The following is a 22696-nucleotide window of genomic DNA, read 5'->3' as shown; positions in this document are numbered from 1 at the left end:
ACATCTTTAACATAAGTAAGAGCCTTCTAAATCCCACTACAACTAGAGGGAGAGGGTGCCAGTTCTGAACACAACCCCCCCCCAACCCTTTAAAGTGTGGTAGCAGTTCAGCTTAAGCTATTGTTGCCTGTGGTTTATACATTTATTGCTTTTTCCTGCTAGTCTCTCTGCTTTGCAGTTTCTGACCCCAAGAAGTGGAGAAGATAAAACGAGAATGCCCTATATGAATCAATAGCTCTATTTGAATCTATGTGAATTCACTGGCAGTGGCACGGGGCGGGGGGGGGGTATATAGCTGGTTGAAAGAGTATTGAACGAGAAGAAAGCCAGGGTCTACAAAGGCACCATTATATTCTGGGATGGAAAGAGGTATGGAATTGCCCTACCGAGGGTAGTAAGGGGCAGGGTTAGAAAATAAATGCCACTACATCATCAAAATCTGGACCACCTGGCAAAGTTTCCCCATCTTCCCCTACCCACCCGCCAAATCTACTGCCTGCCATCCTGCCACTTTCCAGAATGGCAAACAATGTGAAATCAATCCAATCCTGTTTTCTCCCATGTTGCCTGAAAACATTTGCTTTTCTTGCAGCCACTGAAAACAAACACAGACCAAACAAAAATTTGAAAAGAAGTAGCCTCTCTTTAAAAACAAGCAAGCAAGCAAAGAAACAGTCTTTCACTTCCAAAGAACTGGATGGATAGAACCAAACAGTTTCAGGCAAGATTCAATTCTCTCAGCCTTCATGGTTGTGTCCAACAAGATACTTGTGCTATCGTTTAATATTTGCTTCTGTAGGCAGCACTGATGTACAGTTTTGTTCACATTTAAATCCACTACACAAAATACTTCTATCTACGCAAGGCAGTCAGCACAGCCTAAATTCACAAACATTGCATTTCCTAAGGACAAATTCCCAATGATTGTTTTACTCACACAGAACTTAATCGGTTGCACAAAAAAATATCATTCAATAATGTACACTGTAAACAGTTAACATACTTCAGTGAAGAGCAGCACCATTTTACATTATATTTAACATTTCTACATAGTTCGTTGTTGATGGTTGGTTGTTGTTTTTTAAGGGAGCGCGCCCAAAGTTGGGATCTCTGTGCTGAAATGCTACCCAATTCTCATGGCTTCAGAATGACCCACTGTCAGTGGGGGGGGGGGGGTTTCTATGCCGCTCCAATGACACGGTGAGGCAAAAGAGGAACGCTGTCAGTGCAGCACAATGGACATTCCTGCAGCATCATCTTATGCAATGCATTCGCTGCAGACCCTGAAGCGACAGGATGCTGTGTAAGGAGAAAGTGCTAAATTTGGGGGAAAGAGCGCTTTATAAACTAAGAGATGCACTAGCCTGAATATGCAAGGAAGGTAAAGAAATGAGCACCACAGAACCATATTCGGTGTGGGAAACATGAATTTGCATTGTTAATCTATTTAACTATGGGGCAAGTTAAATTTGCATGGCAAAGGCGGCGTGATCTATCATGCTTCTTCATCTTGTTTTCAGTGATTCCTTTGGGCACAAGAAAATGTGACATTGTCAGAGCTTATATAATGTTCCCTATATACCACAGGAGATGTCTATGTTCAGGACTGCTATCTCCGTGGCTATACCTTAGCCTATAATTAGATAGTTTAACCACTCAAATGGCTAAAAATAAAACATTTAGCTTATGGACTGAAAAAGGGTGTGCAACACACAAAGATACCCTAATAAAATGATTCCAAAACTCAAGTAAACCTTAAATAAAGCTGCCGTGTAACAAACGGGACAGCAATGTTACATTTAATAATGTAATTTTTAAAAACGAGGTCCACGTCACAGTAGTAAAACATATGCAAATTTAAAAACTCATGATAAAAATTATTAATACTGTACAATTTATTACAGGAAAGTATTGTGGCTTACTTTTAAAACGCAACTTAAATTAAAATTAGCACTCTGAAATGAATCCCACAATTACTTCTGAAAACACGCCCCCAAATAATACCACCAATTTTTGTAACTAAGAGAACCCCGTCCCCCAGTACGTCAAGTAGTCATCTACAGCAACCCAGGGGGCCTGCGGAGGCTTCTAGGCTGCTGTCTGTATCAGAGGCCAATGTTGGGTCAGTAGACATTGAAGAGTCGTCATTGGCAGATGACGATGAAGAGGGATGCTGAGAACCATTGATCACTGCTGCACCTGTGCTATGAGAAACAGAACATCAATTCGGTTACAGAGAGACTGGCCTCCTTCACTGGCTCATTTTCACTCTGACTGGCCATTAATGCACTTGGCTCATAACAGGCTGGTTAAACTTAAGTCTTGTAGAATTCAGTTTTAGGTTACCCAAGACAGCACATCAGCTAAGTGTAAGCTTAGCTCTCATTCCAGGTTAAACGTTTCAGCTTTCAGCTCCACTTAAAACCAGTTAAAAACTAGGATCAACTTTAAAACAACCCCTTGAGTGTCGGCTTTCAGTGCCGTTTAAAAAAAACAGACAGTCTAAGTTACAACTTAAAGCTAGAGGGCAACTTAGATTCTAAAACAAAAACCAACCAACCACCCTCAGTTGAAGCTCAAGATTAAGCTTATCGCAAAGTTATTAAGTGCTGTATATGAGCTAAGTGGAAAGGTAAGACTCAATCCAAGTTAAAAGCTCAGCTTTTGGTTGTTTCAAAATAAGTTAAAAATCAGCTCAATTTTAAAAAGTCCCACAAGGAGTCAACTTCTTGCAATCCCAGAGGTCCTTCACTGCCCATATCTTTACCTTAACCCACCTTTGTCAAGCCCCCTGACAAAAAAGAATCCATTCATGGGGGGGGGGGGACGACTAAGATGACCCCAAATCCCATTTCAGATGTCTACTCACTGGAACCGGGTACAGCCCAATAATTGAGCCACTCCTCCTTGCATTTTTCTAACAAGGCGCTCCTGACCTAACTGGCTGCAGCAACAGCTGGGGGAAGCTAGTCAGGGCTACAAATTGGGGCAAGCAAGCCAGGGAGTCCACTTTGTAAGCAAAGGAAAAAAGGGTGGCCCAGTCGGCAAAGCATCTCAACCTGTGGCAAAGGGTCATGTTAGCTGGTGAGTTTGGCAGTAGGAGTGAGGAGGCCAGAGCAGATTACTCCCCTACAAAGCTACTGATCTAAGAAATTCCAAGCTCCACCGTAAATCTACCTAACAAACAACAGGCACTATAGATAGAAAGTCAGGAGGGGTCTAGGGGCTATCAATCATACTGTGCAGAATGTTACATGCCTCTCTGCTGGACAGAGGTTGTGGGTGGGTGCTTGGTGCCATGAGCTCCTGGCCCTCAGGGATCAAGCTCGTCCCCGTGAGGACAAGGCAGCTGACCTCAAGAAGCTGAGAGTCAGAGAGGTTGGGGGACAAGGCCTTCAGGGATATGATAACAGCATCCCACCACCAGAGTTGCAGGCCTTCCACAGTCACAGAGAATGAAGGCCCCGGGAGGTGGGAGTTGCTCTGAAGAGAAAAAATAACCCTTTGGTAGAATGAACAAATATGCCCACAGAGGATACGCCTCTGGAAGTTGGGGGGTTCTATCATTAGGGACGCAGGTGAGCTTATGACGTGTGCAGAGTGGAGGGTGACTTGCCTGCCTGGTGCAAAGGTTGCAGCTGCCATGTGTTGTCTACGCCAAAAATGGGCTCCAGTAGATCTCTGAGTGGTCTGAAGTAGATCAGCAAGGATGTCTAACTCCCAGTTATTTAAAATGGAAACAAAAAAAAAAAAAAACCTCCCCCAATTATAGGGCTCCAACAAAGACCAGGTAACCAACAGGGGTCTCCTTCCTGAATTACAAGGCAAACATGGGTGATTCAGGTGAGCTTTGCATATGCCCAAGTCAGATTACACTGTTAGCTAGGCAATGCAAGTCTGATCAGGGATTTCCTGAAGTCCTCAGTCTCTCTAGGTAAAGGTAAAGGGACCCCTGACCATTAGGTCCAGTCGTGGCCGACTCTGGGGTTGCGGCGCTCATCTCGCTTTATTGGCCGAGGGAGCCGGCATACAGCTTCCGAGTCATGTGGCCAGCATGACTAAGCCACTTCTGGCGAACCAGAGCAGCGCACGGAAACACCGTTCACCTTCCTGCCGGAGCGATACCTATTTATCTACTTGCACTTTGACGTACGTTCGAACTGCTAGGTTGGCAGGAGCAGGGACCGAGCAACGGGAGCTCACCCCGTCACGGGGATTCAAACCGCCAACCTTCTGATCGGCAAGCCCTTGGCTCTGTGGTTTAACCCAGAGCGCCATCCCCTCACTCTCTCTGGGGGGCCCCAAAAACTGCTTTTTCAAAGTGACAGACAGAAAGCAGACTAGCAAAACTCTCTGAGCTCAAGTGGAGAAGCAGCCTTTAATTCAGTGAGTTATTTCTCCAGAATTCAGCATTCACAAAGATTTGGGAAAGGGCTGATGGAGTACTGAAAACTGGATGGGATTCATCAAATGCCAGCAAAATCCCAGCACAAGCAAGGGTTTCCACTTGCATTACAGGGATTTCCCCTCCTCAACTGGCTTTGTGGGGGTTGGATAATACCATCTGCCAAGCTGATACACTTGCACTGATGGGATGTTTGTAAGACAAAAATGTTGAATCCCACCTCACGTTCTTAAGGTATGATCTAGCAACAAAGAATTGGGATTAGTGTTTGTATCCCTCAGAGACTTTTTCTGAGGTCGGATAGACCCAAACAGGCCCCACAGACCTGAGACAGCTGCACATGGCTATTCACAGTGAAGGAGGCAGGTCTATTTACTGCATGCAGATATTAACAGATCTACACCTGCCATCTTGTTGCAGGGGAAGAAGGTGAATCAGAGGTGCTTGTGCATACGCCATCACAGTAATTTGCAGTGGCTTCTAAAATGACTTGGGACGTGGATGGTGCTGTGGTTTAAACCACAGAGCCTAGGACTTGCCGATCAGAAGGTCGGCGGTTCGAATTCCCGCAACAGGGTGAGCTCCTGTTGCTCGGTCCTTGCTCCTGCCAACCTAGCAGTTCGAAAGCGCATCAAAGTGCAAGTAGATAAATAGGTACCGCTCCGGCAGGAAGGTAAACAGTGTTTCCGTGCGCTGCTCTGGTTCGCCAGAAGCGGCTTAGTCATGCTGGCCACATGACCCAGAAGCCGTACGCCAGCTCCCTCGGCCAATAAAGTGAGATGAGCGCCGCAACCCCAGAGTCGGCCACAACTGGACCACGGGTCCCTTTCCCTTTCCTAAAATGACTTACTGTATCATGGCAATAATGGGTAACTGGGTATGTGTGTAAAATGCACATGAGTACTGTAGAGCAAGTTGCCAGGTACAGACAGTTCTTCTCCAAGTAGTGAAGGTGGATGGGAATGCAGAAGGGCTGTCCTCACTTCCTTCTCCATGCTCCAGCACAAACACCTGAAGAGGGCTAAGCAGCAGAAACCAGAACAGCACTTTTATTGTAAACCAACCTAAAGGAGGCGGTTGTCCACATATAACTCCATTCTTGGTTCTCTCCTCCAGGTCCATAACTTCCTTGTAAATCAACTCTGAAAATCACCAGGTATAGTGTTATCCATACAGTATTTCAAACAAGCCACAGAAACAGACTCCTGTATAGCAAGTTTCACATGTTCTACTGAACATAACTCTGTTGATCAAGCAGAAAGCAGAGAATGTAGTACATTACGCAAGTCAAACAATGCACCCGTGAAATACCGCCATTCTGCTCCACTTTGCAAAACTGAGCAACTCACTGAGCAAACAGCTTCAGGGTTTTCTTGAGGATGAGCACATAAAAAAGGCCACACCCACCCCGACTCCTCGATATCTGCAGGCAACGTTTGCTACCTTAAATGCTTCTGCGTCAAATGATTCTTCAACCACAAAACTAGCAAAACTTCAGAACACTATCAGAAACAGAAAATCTACCCAAGCAAGAGACTTCAAATACACAATGGGTGCCTTTTCCAAGAGCTGCACTGCTAGAATTCTAGAAAAAAAATACAGAGGCATGGATATTGGTCCTGAAGAGAGGTGGCCATTATAGTGCCTTTACAGATCCCATTTGGATATATCAAAAGCTAGTTAATGGATACTATAACACCCAATTCTTAAAATGTGCAAGGGGTTTTAAAAGCAATGCCTTTATCAAAGGAGAAGTCCCTTTTATAACTCTTAATTCCCACACATTTTGTTCCAAGTTTCTCTCTGACCTTTGCTCTCGTTTTCTGCATGACTCTGAGCCATACAACTAACTGCCTCCCTGGCCATGCAAAGATGATGATACTTACACAGGATCCTATTCTTTTACTCCACTTTAATTAACTTATTCATGATACCCACACTTCATTGTTCTTTTCCAGCTACAAGCAGATTAGATTCTGTACTTCCTTCATAAGAAGGCACTGAAATGTGGGCTTCTGGTTGGCCAGTGTGGGAAACAGGATGTTGAACCAGATGGACCTTTGGTCTGATCCAGCAGATATCAATAAGCTATATATTAATAAGCTTGCACAACTTCTACCTTCTCGGTAGTGGCGCCCACCCTGTGGAACACCCTCCCATCAGATGCCAAGGAAATAAACAACTATCTGACTTTTAGAAGACATCTGAAGGCATACCTGTTTAGGGAAGTTTTTAATGACTGATGTTTTATTCTGTTTTTAGTCATCTGTTGGGAGCTGCCCAGAGTGGCTAGAAAAACCCAGCCAGATGGGAGGGGTGTAAATTATTATTATTATTATTATTATTATTATTATTATTATTACAGGAATAAAGGCTGAGAAAAAGAATCACCAACCAAGCCAAGTGTTCAGGATCCTGCTGATTTAGAAAGCTGTTGGGGGCTGTTATTCCCAACAGTTTGTGGAGGCAAATGCAGTTCCCACCACACTTTAGCATCTTAAAACAGTGCAGCAAAAGCTTCATTGCTAATAATATCAATACTTAAAGTATTAACCTCACCTTTCCATTCTTCTATTGTGTGCTCTCTTTCATCCAGCTGCTTGTCTGGTATCTTTGGAGGAGGCTGAAAACAAAAATGTGGCAGAAAACTGAATAGAAGGTAGCAAATATAAATTTACACTCTCAACTTCAGAATAATCATGTATTGATCCCAGGATATTAATACCAGACAGGCCCTCAATTTATTAATTATTTTGCATTACACACCAGCCATGAAATTCTCCAAGGACCTATCATTATGTAGAATTTTTGTTCCTGCTATGTCACTGGGGGAGGGTATTGTGACAAGGGCCCAATGTTGATCACATGCCTAGAGGTAAAGGTAAAGGGACCCCTGACCATTAGGTCCAGTCGTGACCGACTCTGGGGTTGCGGCGCTCATCTCACTTTACTGGCCGAGGGAGCCGGCGTACAGCTTCCGCGTCATGTGGCCAGCATGACTAAGCCGCTTCTGGTGAACCAGAGCAGCACACGGAAACGCCATTTACCTTCCCAGCAGAGCGGTACCTATTTATCTCCTTGCACTTTGACGTGCTTTCGAACTGCTAGGTTGGCAGGAGCAGGGACCGAGCAACGGGACCTCACCCCATCATGGGGATTCGAACTGCCGACCTTTTGATCGGCAAGTCCTAGGCTCTGTGGTTTAACCCACAGCGCCACCCGCGTCCCGATCACATGCATAAACATAGATAATTTAAATGGACCTTTTCCACAAGAAGTGGCATAACTTACACTTGTGCCTCTAAGCTGACCAACACTGCTTTGTAGGAATACTGTACACGCCCAGCATTCCACTTGCATTTCCCTAGATTTCCTGCTATACAGCAGGATTCTGAAATTCACTGAGTCCCCTCTATGTTTAGGCTGCTAATCAGCAGTGCTAATTCGTGTGCTAAAATGTCTCCTCAAGCCACTTCTGGAAAATAATCCCAATGCTACAACTAGCTATATGCAGCATAATAAAGGCTTATGAGTTATGAGTGCCAACCTGCCCCATGATGCGTAAGACGTCCATGAGTTGGACATCAGCAAAGTGAAAACGACAATGCAAATGAAAATCCTGCCCCACAAAAAAATAAATAAATGAAGATTCATATAATTACACTTACAGCATAACTTGGAAACTCTGAACCTTGCACATAATGTGTAGGAGTCATAAAAAAGCATAATAATAATAATAATAATAATAATAATAATAATAATAATCTAGTGCTGAGCCAAATGCTCTTCAAGTTATTTTGAAGGGCGCCCCCCCCCCCCGGCCAGGGCTTAATCCTACCCTTTTCACAGATATTTGGCAGCCAAATTTTATCTCCCTTTCCCTCTTTTGCAAGCAGTCTTAGCTTCGTGACATGAAACCGCTAAATGGGGTCATTTGGAGTTTTGGAGCAATATCTTAACGAAACAGAGCTCTATTTCTCCTTTACATCGGCAGGTGAGGCAGTGGATGTGCTGGACCGCTGTCTTGCCTTGGCAGTGGACTGGATGAGAGCCAGCAAGCTGACACTCAGTCCAGTTATGACTGAGGCACTGTTAATGGACAGTTCCCTAGACTGGGGGATTGCCTGCTCTTGAAGGGGTTACAGTAATCAGGGGTCAGCAAATTTTTTCAGCAGGAGGCCGGTCCACTGTCCCTCAGACCTTGTGTGGGGCCGGACTATATTTTGGGGAGAAAATGAATGAATTCCTATGCCCAACAAATAACTCAGAAATGCATTTTAAATAAAAGCACACATTCTGCTCATGTAAAAACACCAGGCTGGCCCCACAAATAACCCAGAGATGCATTTTAAATAAAAGGGCACATCCTACTCATGTGAAAACACGCTGATTCCCGGACTGTCCACGGGCCGGATTTAGAAGGCGATTGGGCCTTAGTTTGCCTACCCATGGGCTACACTTCCTCCGAAGGAGCAGGTACATAGCTTAAAGGTACTTCTGCATCCATTGCTGTCGCTTGAGACTCAGGTGACCTCAGTGGTGCGGAGTGCCTTCCACCAACTTCAGCTGATGGCCCAAGCTGCGCCCCTATCTGCGCCATGCCTTATACGTGGGGCATTTGGCTTTTAACTATCTATGGCCTTCTATAGTGGCTAGGATGTTTTAATGTATTTCTTTCCCTGGTTTTAAAAATTAAATGATGGCTGCTACACAACCAGTCAAATTTAGCTATGTGCTGTGAGACCCCATGGAGGGGATGGGAGGAAGTCCCGAGATTCAGTGAATCTCTTTATATAGATATGGTTTGCTTTTTTACTTTTCGTTTACAGTGGAACCTCGGGTTAAGAACATGATCCGTGCGGGAGGAACATTCGCAGCGCCGCGTCTGCGCACACGCGTGGCGCGATTTGGCACTTCTGCGCATGCGTTCCGGCAATTCCAGGTTCAGCGCGTCCATAACCTGAAAACGCGCAACCCACAGTGTTCGCAACCCAAGGTATGACTGTACAGGCATACCTCATGTTACGCTTGCTTCGTGATACGTTTTTTCAGGTTGCTTCCCGCAGCGAGCCGGAAGTACAAGCGCTGAATCGTGCTTCGTGCATACGAAAAAGCGCCAAATTTTGCCACGCACCTGCGCAGATACGGCACTTAAGGTTGCGGGCTTTTTATGTTGCCAACAGGCCTCCGGAACAGATCCCATTCGCAACCAGAGGTACCACTGTATCTGTATTTTGTAAAATAAAAAAAAAATGACTTCAAAAAAAAGCAAAAAAGATTTAGCTATGTGCCAGGGCAAACAGAGCGTAGGGATCATCTCAGAATAAAGTAGTTTTAGGACCACTTTCCTTCAAAAGGGGGTTGATTTCTATTCTGGCAAAGCTTTTTGCAATGCCTCCCATTTTGGCTCAGCTTATCCTGAACCTTCTGAAACTCCAAATCAATAATGTAAAGAGTAAACTATAAGCTGTAGAGCAGACAATCAGCCTTTTGGGCTACCTTCTGGCACCAGACACCATGATCAGTGGTGTCCCTGTCAGCAAAAGAATCCAGATTCTAAATAATAAATAAAACTTACTGCTTCTGCTTCTGAAGGGTCATACCAGACATTGATATATGGGTGCTGTAGAGCTTCATCTACAGAGATTCTTTTTGATGCATCGATCACCAGCATTTTGGATAACAAATCTCTTGCTTGACTGGCTGCAGGAGTAACATTTAAAATAGGGATGTAATATTTAAACATTTCGGGCAGCATGGAAAAAGTTGGGGTGAGAGTCATAAGCAAAATAAGGAACAAACTTATTATTATACAGCTTATTTGGTGATACAACCAAACTACCGTATTTTTCGCTCTATAAGATGCACCAGACCACAAGACGCACCTAGTTTTTGGAGGATGAAAACAAAAAAAAATATATTGTTAATCCCAGAAGCCAGAACAGCTGCGCAGCGAAAGCAGCGATCCCTCTTGCTATTCTGGCTTCTGGGATAGCCTGGATTCGCTCCATAAGACGCACACACATTTCCCCTGACTTTTTAGGAGGGAAAAAGTGAGTCTTATAGAGCAAAAAATACGGTAGATGCTTCAATATCAATGTAGTTTATGAGCAAGGCTCTACAGTCTTGCTCACTACTTTCATCATGGCGATGTGTCAGCCAGCCTCTAGAGAGCAAGATAAATGCAAGGCATCTTCCCAACCCTGGAACCGAGGATTATCCCAACCCGCTTCTCAAAGATGGAAAGAAGGCTGGGCTTTGTTTTGGTTCTGCATTTGCTGGATGGAAGCACAGAACCAAAACTAGCCTCTGACTCCTCCATCTGAGCTGGAAAGGGAAAGAGGCATGTGGGTTTGTGTCTGCCACAGTGGAAATCAAAGTGAAGCACTGCACAAAACTCTTACCTTTCAGTTTGTTATGTTCAGAATCAACCGGAAACAGGACATCCGGGAAGAGCTTTTCAAAACTATAACCAGCATATTTAGGCCTATTCTCCACGTATGTCCTCACTGTTGGCTGCAGCTTCTTCATGAATTCTGAGCACGGCGTTCCTAATTGTTCAATAACTTTATTCCATTGATCAATATCTGAGGTGAAGCAGCTAAGGAAAATTGTTTATGCAGCATTCAGGACAAAGGCCATGTCCAACAATAAATGGGAGAGCTATTGCCAACAATAACTTGTTAGAGAACCAATGATGGCTAAATCAAATAACTGCTCTTTTCGCTACGATCTCAACAAGGGCTTGTCTCACCTGGCGCACAGGATCTCATGCATTTCAAAATGCCACTTAGAGGCTTTCAGAAAAATATAGAAAACAGAAAGAATTTGAATCAACTGAAAATCTGAGTTTCCCCCTCCTATGTTAGGACTGCCACGTTCAAGACTGTTCTGGAGAGTTTAGAAAACTTAGCAGGAAAACTACACGGGAAAATACCTGAATATTACTTCTTTCTAAACAATCTGGCAACAGGTTTAACTGAAACTGTTTTCTTTCACCATGCTAACGATTTTTAAACCTTGAGAATAAAAATATGAAAGCTCACATATAATTGATCCAGTTGAACTAATCTGAGTTCTCCAATCAGTAGCCTAATCAACAGAGTAAGACATCACAACCTAAGATTCAATATCAAATTTCAAAATCGTCTGCCACACCATACAAACCCAGTAGCAAACCATTTAGCATATAGGGAACACCTATGTGAACGTAGCTTATTAACTTTACTCTCTGTATAATCTCTGCTGATCTTATGGTCCTGAGCCAAGAAGTACTCTTAGGAAATCAATAGTTCACAGAATCATAGAATTGTAGAGTTGAAAGGGACCCTGAGGGTCATCTAGTCCAACCCCCTTCTATGCAGGAATCTCGTTTATAGCATCCATGACAGATGGCCATCCAACTTTTACTTAGAAACCTCCAATGAAGGAGAGTCCACCACCTCCTAAGCGAGGCTGTTCCACTATCAAACAGCTCTTACTGTCAGAAAGTTCTTCTTGTTTAGTCGGAATCTCCTTTCTTGTAACTGGAATCCATTGGTTTGGGTCCTGCTCTTTGGAACCGGAGAAAGCAAGCTTGCTTCATCTTCCATGTGATAGCCCTTTAGATATTTGAAGATGGCTATAATATATCCTCCTCTTGCTTTGAGCATAGCCAAAGAAACCATCCTTGTATTTATAGATAAGTAACTTTTCTTGCACCTGGCCATCTCCCTGCAGCTGTAGGTTACTCAGGTATACTCCTCCTTCATGATTTCCCTTCAATTTCTTATACATGCCCTTCTTAAATCTCATCTGTAAGCTCCTTGTGCAGCCCCACTAGTTTCTTTAGGTGCCTCTCACTATTCTATCTTGTTGGAATCATCTGCATTTGTGCTGTCAATATGTCACCTTTAAAAAACTCGCATCCCTTCTCTTTGACTATTTCTGACCATGGAATCTCACCCACTAGTTCCTTAAGCTTTTCAAAATCAGTCTTCTTAAAGCCAGAGTGCATGTTTGACCACCCTCAGCTTTACGTTGCCTCTGTATAATGAAACCCAAGAGGACGTGATCACTTCCTCCCAAGGTTCCCAGTACTTCTGCTTCATCGATCAGTTCACCTCCTCCCTGTTGGTGAGTACCAGGACCAAGAGAGATGATCCCCCTGTTGTATCTTCAACCTTCTGGGAGATGAAATTGTCAGTAAGACAAATGGGGAATTTGCTGGACCTTACATTGCTGGCAGCATTTGAGTTCCAACAGATATCAGGGTAGCTGAACTCTCCCATGACTTCTGTATCTCTCCCTTTTGAATGTCTGGTAATTTGGGGAAACCTGTGATCATCACTTGAGAAAGTGTCTTCCAAAACACCCCTTGCCCTATTAATCACACTGCAGGGAATATCAAGAAGATTGACAGTACAGTGGTACCTCGGGTTACGAACGCTTCAACTTACGGTTTTTCGGGTTACTTGAGGCAAACCCGGACATCAGTGGGGCCTACGGAGCTCTCTGAGGCCTCCGCGAATGCCGCGAACGAAACCCCAACATCCACAATGCCTAGAGCGGCTCCACGAATGCTGGGAACCAAGCCCCGACATTCCTGGTGTCTAGAGCAGCTCCGCAAATGCTGGGAACCAAGCCCCGACATTCCCGGTGTCTAGAGCGGCTCCGCGAATGCCGGGAGCCAGGCCCCAACATCCGCGGTGCCTAGAGCGGCTCCGCAAATGCCGGTAGCCTAGCCCCAACATCCGTGGTGCCTGCAGGGCTCCGCGGATGCCGGGAGCCAAGCCCCAACATCCGTGGTGCCTAGAGTGGCTCTGCGAACGCTGGGAGCCTAGCCCCGGCATCTGCAGTGCCTAGAGCGGCTCTGCAGATGTCGGGAGCCAAGCCCCGGCATCCACGGTGGCTGCAGAGGCTCTGCTACTGGGCTCCAGCCGCAGGAGCTCTCTGAGGCCTCCACGAATGCATGGAGCCAAGCCGATTGTGATTGTGGAAGAGGACCCAGAGCCCCCTCCAAACAGTGAGTTTGGAAATAAATTTTAATTTTTTTCATCTAAAATACTGTCTTATTTATTTTATAGTACAGTACATTGATTATTGCCTTCATTTTATGGATCAATGGTCTCGTGAAACAGTAAGATTCGTGTTAAATTGCTGTTTTAGGGGGTGTTTTTTAATCATCTGGAACGGATCAATCCACTTTCCATTACTTTCAATGGGAAAGTCAACTTCAGGTTAAGAATGCTTCAGGTTAAGTACAGACTTCTGGAACCAATTAAGTACTTAACCTGAGGTACCACTGTACAGGGTGTGGTGCTTTTGTCCCATCAAACCCAGAAACCAATCAGTCTTCTCCCCATACCTCAATCTAAGCCAAGAACAGTTCTGCATCAGTCAGGGAATCACTTGTAGCAAAATACGTTATAAGAGTGAGAAATGATTGCTAACAAGGAGTATAGCAGTACCACTAATGAAGGTGTCCACACACAAATGAAGATTAACAGAATGTTAAATATCTAGCTCTGTTAGGACATAAACTAAACATAAACAATTAAGACAATACACTTGGGTACTCAATAGAAAGGAGAAAATGCAGAAAATAAAGTTACAGAGGAAAAAGGCAGAAGGATATTACATAGATCTCACTAATTTTGCACATGCTGCCCACTAGAAACACTTCTGTGTTCAAGCCCAAATCACACAAAGGCACAACCATACAAGGTGTTCCTCCAGCTGGTGGAACTGTTAATCAACACAAAACTTTTTACTGTTCTGGAGCCTATAAAAACCACTTTGTTTACAAAGCAAGTAAGCCTATGCTCTTATTTGGGGCAAGCAGCAAACTGTAAACATGTTTGAAACAATAGAATTTTAAAGCCTCGGCAGCTGCAGACAGCATTATTTGATGTTGAAAAGGAAAATGCTAGAATACATTTGACTTTTGATCATTCAGTTCTAGGCCCAAAGTAAGGATACGGTCTGTACCAGGAAATAATACACCACCTTTGATCATTTCTCCCATGATGCACCCCACTGACCAAATGTCAACTGAAAACAAAATGCAATGACATTAACTGATTAAAAGAAAAGCAAAAAGGACTTTAAAAGGAAAAAAAAACCAATGATAATAAAGAGCAGTGCAGGATGAAAATGAATGAAAAAAGTGAAGATGTGCTTGCTATCATACCAGCAGAGACTATTTCCTACTGCTAAATGCAGCCTCAATAGAACCAAATTTATTCTAATAATTTTTATACTTATCCAGAGGAAATAATTATGAGCCTTTTAAGGGTGGGTGGAGGGAGTTATAAGCATTTTCCAAGGAATATTGGGGGGGGACAAAGGGGGAAGAGAGTCACAAGGTATTAGTTACCAAAAAATTCACATGCTGCAGCAGTACAAGGATACAGTCCCTTCCTGGAAAGAGGATTTTGTGGCAAACCATTTCTCCCATAATGCACCCAACAGACCATAAATCCACTATGTTTGTAGCACAAAAAGAAGAAGCAAAGCAAATAGTCACTGAAAATTAAAGAAGCAGGAGGGCATGACTGCATTTTACTATCTGCAGAGAAAGCACCAAAAAGGAAGAAGCAATCATGGGATCAAGCTGTAAACGTATTTTTAGAACACACACACACAGCTCCATATGTCCAAAACATATTCTGAGTGGGACCCAATGGAAGCAATAATGGTCACAGGAGAATAGCGTCCTTACATAGCTCCCACTACATTTCAATGCAACTTGCTAAGCGGAAGTAGAGTAAACCCTCAATACTTGAAAGCTTTTTTAAAAAAAACAAAAATTCTTGTTCATTAAGAAAAGATTAAAAATAACTGAATTCCTTAACAAACGGCTGAAATGACAGAGGAAAATACACACAGGTTCATAATTAGTAATGAGAATTAATCAATCTCAAAAAGGTAGAATATCAGTGGGGTAGGTGGCTCATCTATTCAGACTGTGTTCAACCGGTTCTAGATGGGTTGCACTCACTCTAAAATATCAAGGCTGGCTCCTAGATGCACCCTTGTCACCAAAGGCCCAGATATCCTCTGTGCAAGAAGAGTGCCTTTTATCAGTTTAGGATGGCATACCAGCTGGGATATCTCCAGGATGGAGACAGCCTGGTCACAATTATCCATGCTCTGATAAACGTCTAGTGTTGAGTGCTCTAATGTACTATACACGTGCCTGCCTCTGAAGACTGCTTGGAAACTACCATTAGCTCATAATACAGCCACCAGGCTGTTGACCAGGACTGCCTGGAGGGTATCGAGAGAAGTTCCAGGCCATTTCTGAGCACAATTCAAAGTGGGGTACAAGTTTCTAACTAAACACTTGTAGTTGTGCTTTTCACACAGGTACCTGAACAGATATCTGCTCCCATCACAACCTGCCTATGTACTTCCTTCGTCTCTGGAGTCTCTTCTCCGGGAGCACCATCATCCAAGGTAAATTGAGTAGCATCCATATGGAGAGTCTTCTCTGGGAAGAATGTGCCACAAACAAGGCTGTGCCACTGGAGCTAAGGCAGCTGCTATGCAAAAAGTGTCCCCCTTGAATTCCAAGCACAGCATCCTTTTCTTATCACAAGGTACCCCTTAATTTATACCAGGGCTCCCTGAAACAGCTTCCTATGGTGGACTGGTGTGCTAACACCGGGGCAAGATGGTTTGAGCATGTAACGTCGTTCTTGGCCTGACTGCACTGGCCATTCCAAAGTGCTGGTTTTGACCTATAAAGCCTTAAAACAGCTCAGGACTGCAATACCTCTCCCCATATGAACCAACCCAGACCCTGCAATCACCATCTGTGGTCCTTCTACCTGTGCCTCCTCAATGGGAGGTTCGGCGGGTAGAATCAAAAAGAACAGACCTTTTCTATATTGGCTCCCTGTTTGTGGGAAGCTCTTTGTCACATATCTTTAGGTGCCAGGCATAAACATCCCTCTCCTCCCAGGCCTTTGGCCAATTAAGCAATCTATGTGAGAGAGAGAACGGGGTATTGTTTTTGTTTCCTATTATGGTATGTATTTCTGTGTTTTTATTTTGTAAACTGCCTTGTGATTTCAGATGAAGTGTGTTACAGAGATTTAATAAACAAACAAGCATCACATTGTTATAGACAACGTGGTCAACTTCAAGGCAAATTAGCTTTTCCTTTTCCAGTAGGGAATTTCCTGCTCCCGTTCATCAGAACCTCTTAAAGCAGTAGAGTTCTGAGGTCCTTGACAGAAACCACATTCACGCAATACATTTCAATCACTCTGGCACCACTTTAAAGAGTCATGGCTTCCCCTAAGTAATTCTTGGAGCCGCAGTTAGTTATAGGTGCTTAGGAAACCCCTATTCCCCTCACTCCCTTTGGTTTTCATCTTAACTATTGTTGTTTTTGTTTTAACTACTGTATTGGCCTGAATATAAGCCACACTTTTCCCCCAAATTCTGACCATGAAAAGTTAAAGTGCGGCTTATATTGGTGACCTTACGGTATGCAACCAGGAGTGCAGGGCAAACAGCGCCCGGAGCGTGGCAAAGCAGCGCCCGCCCTGCGCATAGTCCCCTGTCCTCTCACCCAAGGCCGGGAAGGGAGAGAGCAAGGAAGGGGAAAGGCCGCCAGCAACGCAACACGGCTTCCCCCACACCCAGTGAGGAGCAGTGAGGAATAAAGCGGCTTATATTTGGGGGCGGGGTTCCCCCTTCAGTTTTAAAGCTGCAGCCTTTATTCGGCTGTGGCTTATATTCGTGCCAATACGGTATGTATTTGTGCTTTTACCTTGTATTTTTATCTTCTGAACCGCCCTGATAGCTTGTGATGAAGGACGGTATATAAATCTATTTAGTACTAAGTAAATAAATAAATGGGACTGGTTGTTAAGCCACTCTGAGAATTGTGGCTCTGGGGAACTTATTAGCGCAGGTGATGAAGCAGGCTTTGGCTCTATCATCCAGCCGCTGATGAGTGGGAGAGTTGAAGCCTGCTTTCCCTTGCCAGTGCACAATCAGGAGTGCACTTTACAGCTCCTGGTGGTACATTGGCAGCTACATCTCGATCTGTCCTACACCTGGGATCACATAAGACATCAGATGTGAGAAAGCTGGCCTGGCTCAGTATAAGGCAGCTTTCTATGTTCTATTGTCCCAATCCTCTCCCTAACACTTGCCCGGAGAGAGGCTGAGGACAAGCAAGAAGAAATGGTAGATACCTCTATAAAAGCAGCAAACACGGTTTCCTCTCTTCTTAGTAAGGTAAAGGTAAAGGGACCCCTGACCATTAGGTCCAGTCGTGACCGACTCTGGGGTTACGGCGCTCATATCACTTTACTGGCCGAGGGAGCCGGCGTTTGTCCGCAGACAGCTTCCATGTCATGTGGCCAGCATGACTAAGCCGCTTCTGGCGAACCAGAGCTGCACACGGAAACGCCGTTTACCTTCCCGCTGGAGCGGCACCTATTTATCTACTTGCACTTTGACGTGCTTTCGAACTGCTAGGTGGGCAGGAGCAGGGACCGAGCAACGGGAGCTCACCCCATCACGGGGATTCGAACCGCCGACCTTCTGATCGGCAAGTCCTAGGCTCTCTCTGTGGTTTAACCCACAGCGCCACCCACGTCCCTCTCTTCCTAGTAGGAGAGTGTAAAAAGGAGTGTGAATGAGCAGTATGGCTTCCCAGAGGAAGATGACAAGTGAGATCTTGGAAGCGGAGGCAGGTGCATCTTACAGCCATTGCTTGACTAATTCTCCCTTCAGTGCTGCCCACAGGGATAGCAGGAAAGGAGCAGCTGTTGTCTCCACAGTTACGCCTCTCTCATAGCCACACAGCAGGAAGGATTGTGCAAGTACTAGATGCAAGGAGCAATTGCTGCTTCTGATCATTCATCTGTCTTTATCTCTCTGGGAAAGCTTACCTATTCATTCACCTTCATTATTTGGAGATGGTGGGGAAAGTTTTTGGTAAATGTAAATTTGCAACAGAAATCCACCTGCCTCTCCAATCCCCAGAGAAGGTGGGAGATTGGCCACCATCTCAGGCTACAAGCAGCAGCCACCACACTGCAGCTTTTGCAGGATAAAAGCTGATAACTGGGTGGTGACTTGAATGAAGTTTTACATCCATTTCCATTACCGGTTCTAGATAACTGAGCTTAAAATTGTAACCTCCATGTCAAACATGAGATCAAGGGGGACTTAGCATAGAGTGGGAAAGTGTTATTTGTGCAGATAGTATAAAACACTGCCCCAAGAGCATATTTTATCTAAACATCCTATGTTTCCTCAATGTATAAACAGTATTTCCTAACATGCTTTCAACACAACATAGTGGGATTAAACATTTAGCATACTTAGGTCATGGTGTTATTTTAAAAAATAAGTTTCAGCAGCTGAGAAAAATGTAAGATGTAACGTGCAGGGTGTAGGGACAGAAGATATAAAGCACATTATGCTAAGGGACAAAATGCAAGTTGCTGACCATTTTCTTTGTATCCCATCCCTAGGATGACTTCTGGTGCTCTGTAGTAACGAGTCACAACGTAAGGTGTCATCATAAAGCTGGTTCCTGCTGTTCTAGCTAATCCAAAATCAAGAATCTTCAGCGTGCAGTCAGATTTTACTACTATATTGCTAGGTTTCAAATCCTTTCAAGAGAGAGAGAGAGAGAGAGAGAGAGAGAGAGAGATTATTCTAAGGCAAGCATGAAAGTCCCCAGTAGAAGATAAAAAACAAACTGGTAATTATGATACAAGTGTGGGGAGGGGGTTTTCTCAGCCAGAAGTCTCATGTTGCCTGGGGACAATGGGAGTTGGAATTCAACAACATCTAGAAGGCTACAGGTTCCCCAACCCTGCCCTAAAGGATTAAGTTTGTAATCTGGACGTATGACCAGACAGGTGGCCTCTCTGCTAGGGAGTGCCTTTCATCTGCTTATCTTGTAGTAAGATATAGGGTTGACTACTATAATGTGTTGTACATAGGTCTGCGTTTGAAGGCTGTTTTGAAACTGCAGTTGGTTTAAAACATACCCACCATGGCAGTTTTATTTCAAGTGAACAGCAATCTTCCTTGGCTTAGCAGCAAAGAAAAATACTCCCCAAACAGGAATGTTAAAACAACGGCAATAATCTCACTAACCCTATGTATAATTCCAGCTGAGTGAAGATGCTTAATGCCGCACAGCATTTGATAGAGGAGATAGGACATTCGTTCATGGTCAAGCTCCATTTGAATCACTTGGCAGAGATTTGCATCCATGAGCTCCATCACTATGTAACTTTTGAAGAACATCAAAACGTAAAATCAGACAAGAGCAGAAACTTAGGTCATACAATCAATTGTGCACTCGTAATGTACTCGCCGAACAAGTTTTACAAAAAAGTTATACTTACACATCTTGAAATTCTTCCAGTGATTTCTGTGGGGTAAAGACATTCAATAGGCCAATTATCTATGGGAAAGAAACAAGTCACAATGAAGGCCCACAAACAGTCTGTTTGTCTCTAAGTGAGTTAAGTAATAAATGCAAAAAGAAACACACAAGAAAACATAGCATTTGATCAAATCAGAACTTCACTGAAGCTCTCTCACATTTTCACCTATAACCTCAAAGACAAGCCCAACTAGCTGTACTGTATACAGGTAACTCTCATCTTACACTTAATTTACTTATGCAATTTTAGCTTTGCATGAGTAGGGTAGGATGGGTGGAAATAAATAAATAAATGGAGAATGGGGGAAAGTGTTATTTTTCCTTGCAGCTTATCTCTGTTTTGTTATATAGTTTTAATTTGCACATGTTTTCATCTTTTTATGTAAAACGCTTTGTGAGGTTTAGCCGAAGACGTACATAAATATTTTACAGATACCAAATTGCTGATGTCCAAAACCCATCAATTCAGTATAGTATCATCAAGATAGTATAGTATAAATCAACATAATAAAATATAATCCATTTCTAGCAAATTAAACCATCCTGTATCCTATTTGCTATTTTCTTGCTATGCCAAATTAGACGTGATGTCTGTCCCATTTAAGCATTAAAGAGGAGAATGGGATGCTGATTTTTACAACAAAAGGTTAACAATAGTGAAAGAAACAGGATCAGTTTGTCCATCTTTACACACAAATGTGGCAAATGCATGAGTAAGAATGATCTCACATCTAATCTGACCCTTATCGTTGATATTTAAACGATGAACAAATGTACTTACGTTTTTGTGGTTTACGCACTTCATGAGGACAAGCTCTCTGTAGGCTCGTTTGGCATGGGTTTGGTTCTGAAATGGCCGACTTAGCTTCTTGATTGCTACATTTCTTTCAAGGATAGCATCGTAGGCTGCACTGTAAATAAAAGTGAACTGTCATAACCATATTTGTATAAAAATTGACAAGAAGACTGGGAGACTGGAGTCAAGACCTAGCCGTGAAACACAATCAGTCAAGGGTCTGAAAGAGGTTTGCAGTGTTATAGATATTCTGATTTGAATAAGAACCAAACAGCTTAAATATTCCAATACTGTGAAATGTTTGTGGGGGAAATAATTGCTGAAGCGAAAGGCTTACACACAGATTGTACAGCTCATAGTAAAGCTTCTACGAAGAACATTTATCTCAAAGATGTCATCTATGATTCTATGGTGATATCAGGTGATCTGCCATGGGTGGTGAACCTCAGGCTCCAACCTGCTGGGCTGAAAAGGTTCTCCACCCCTGCTGTAGACAGTGGAGGTGGTGCTGCCACTGAGTGTTCAATACACTGGTTTGTCCAAGGGGCCCAGAACTGTCCACAACCACTGGTCAAGTGAAGAAAAGCAACTGTGGAAGGCTGCTAGTTTCAATGAGAGAACCATGGGGGGGGGGGCTGCTTAACCCTTTTCCCTTCTGACATTTTGTCTTCTCAAAATCATTCTCTCCTGCTTGCTTTCCAACCCATAAGGGGCAAGATACAAAGTCCCTGAATTTTTTCCCCTCGTGCTTGCAGAAAAGCAAGACAGAGAAGGTGATTTAGATGAGGCAAAATGCAAGGAAAGGAAAAGGCTAATTAATCCATTCCCCAAAAAAGATAGCCCTCTGCGGTTATTTTCAATCAGGAGACTTACTCTCACATTTTATGAGGTGTGATATTTCATTGGTTTGAGGCAGAGATTTGCTGCTGTTCTCATGGACAGGAGTGTGCATACAACTGCTATTCTCCCAATTCTGTACCTGTCACACCTACTTCCTAGTTACACTTGACCTTTACGTGACCTGATGTCATTGTATCTGGTTCTATTCCCTCTTTTCACCTTGAACTACAATAAAAGGACTGGGGCACTATATATACAAAAGTAATGGTTCTCTAGCAACCAGTACTATCTAGCATTCAAGTAGCACGTCAATCAGTTTTGCTCATGTTCGCATTTTAAACAAAATGAGATTTCATCACCGAGCTATTTTTAAAAAAGGAAAAGCCTTACCATACTATGCCTTGCGCACCCGAACCAATAGGTTTTAAATTCTGGTATCGTTTGAGTACAGTGAAAGTAGAATCTCCAATCTCTACACTATAGAAGTTGTTTTCACGTTTGCTTCTGCTCATGATGCCGTTAGTCGAACACTTTAATCTAAAAGACATGAACCTGCAAACACAAGGAAAATGTTACATGCCTAAGCATATAAATATATAAATATAAATGTGTGTGTGTATGTCAAAGTTTGAAAACTTTTTTCCATTTTTGGCCACAGCCATCCCAACTATCTCATCACCTGCTCAACACAGATAGATGCTCTTGCTTTTAAGAAAGAAAGAGGTCCAATTTAATGTCATGGGCTGGAAAGCAGACACAAACTCAAGAGTCAAGATACAGGAGTTCTGGAGCAGGATAAGAATTTCTGAACTGGATGGAAATGGCAAAGATGTCCCAGCAACTTTACCTGTTAAAATAAGGCCCACTCACTTGCAAGACTCTCTTGCCTTCTGGGAATGTTGAGATTGCAAGTGGGCACTCCTTTGGTGTGACGGCTTGGGAATACTCTCCGCAAGAAATGCTTCTGCTCAATCAGAGGTACATTTATACATCCTTTATTTTACATACGTACAAGCAGCACACATCATCATGCGTCCGAATCCTGTGAGTCAGATTCCCGAAGTGACTTACGTCCGCCCCTTTTCCAGCAGAAGAGGCGAGGCATTCTCAATTGATGTCTCTGCCCCCTGCACCTTAACCCTCTCCTTTCCTGAGCAGATGGAACCGGCACTGCATCGCTGTCAGTGCCAGAGCTTCCTGTGCGGGGTTGAGGCTCTGCTCCAGCATCTGAGAGCCTTCCCTC

The 22696-nt window shown here is 43.7% G+C and overlaps 1 protein-coding gene across 5 annotated transcripts in view; it reads right to left on the bottom strand.

Moving 5' to 3' along the window:
* Positions 1-623: 623 nt before the first annotated feature.
* MAPK8 (mitogen-activated protein kinase 8) overlaps positions 624-22696 on the bottom strand; it is a 30955-nt gene continuing 8882 nt past the window's right edge. For 3 of the 5 annotated variants that reach the window (XM_079975344.1, XM_079975345.1, XM_079975343.1), the window contains exons 3-13: positions 21844-22005; positions 20599-20728; positions 19777-19835; positions 19523-19661; positions 18864-19029; positions 14366-14437; positions 10810-10992; positions 9984-10108; positions 6965-7028; positions 5470-5547; positions 624-2199 (exon numbers count right to left, since the gene is read on the bottom strand). In XM_079975344.1, coding sequence (XP_079831470.1) covers positions 2054-2199; positions 5470-5547; positions 6965-7028; positions 9984-10108; positions 10810-10992; positions 14366-14437; positions 18864-19029; positions 19523-19661; positions 19777-19835; positions 20599-20728; positions 21844-22001 — 1320 coding nt within the window. In that variant the 5' untranslated portion in view covers positions 22002-22005 and the 3' untranslated portion in view covers positions 624-2053. Of the gene's footprint in view, positions 2205-5469; positions 5548-6964; positions 7029-9983; positions 10109-10809; positions 10993-14365; positions 14438-14797; positions 14870-18863; positions 19030-19522; positions 19662-19776; positions 19836-20598; positions 20729-21843; positions 22006-22696 lie in introns of all 5 variants that reach the window. The other 2 variants (XM_079975346.1, XM_079975347.1) reach the window with 2 other exon arrangements.

Source organism: Podarcis cretensis, assembly GCF_951804945.1.
Source record: "Podarcis cretensis genome assembly, chromosome: 5".
Lineage (NCBI taxonomy): Eukaryota > Metazoa > Chordata > Lepidosauria > Squamata > Lacertidae > Podarcis > Podarcis cretensis.
This window is presented reverse-complemented; position numbering and strand designations above follow the sequence as displayed.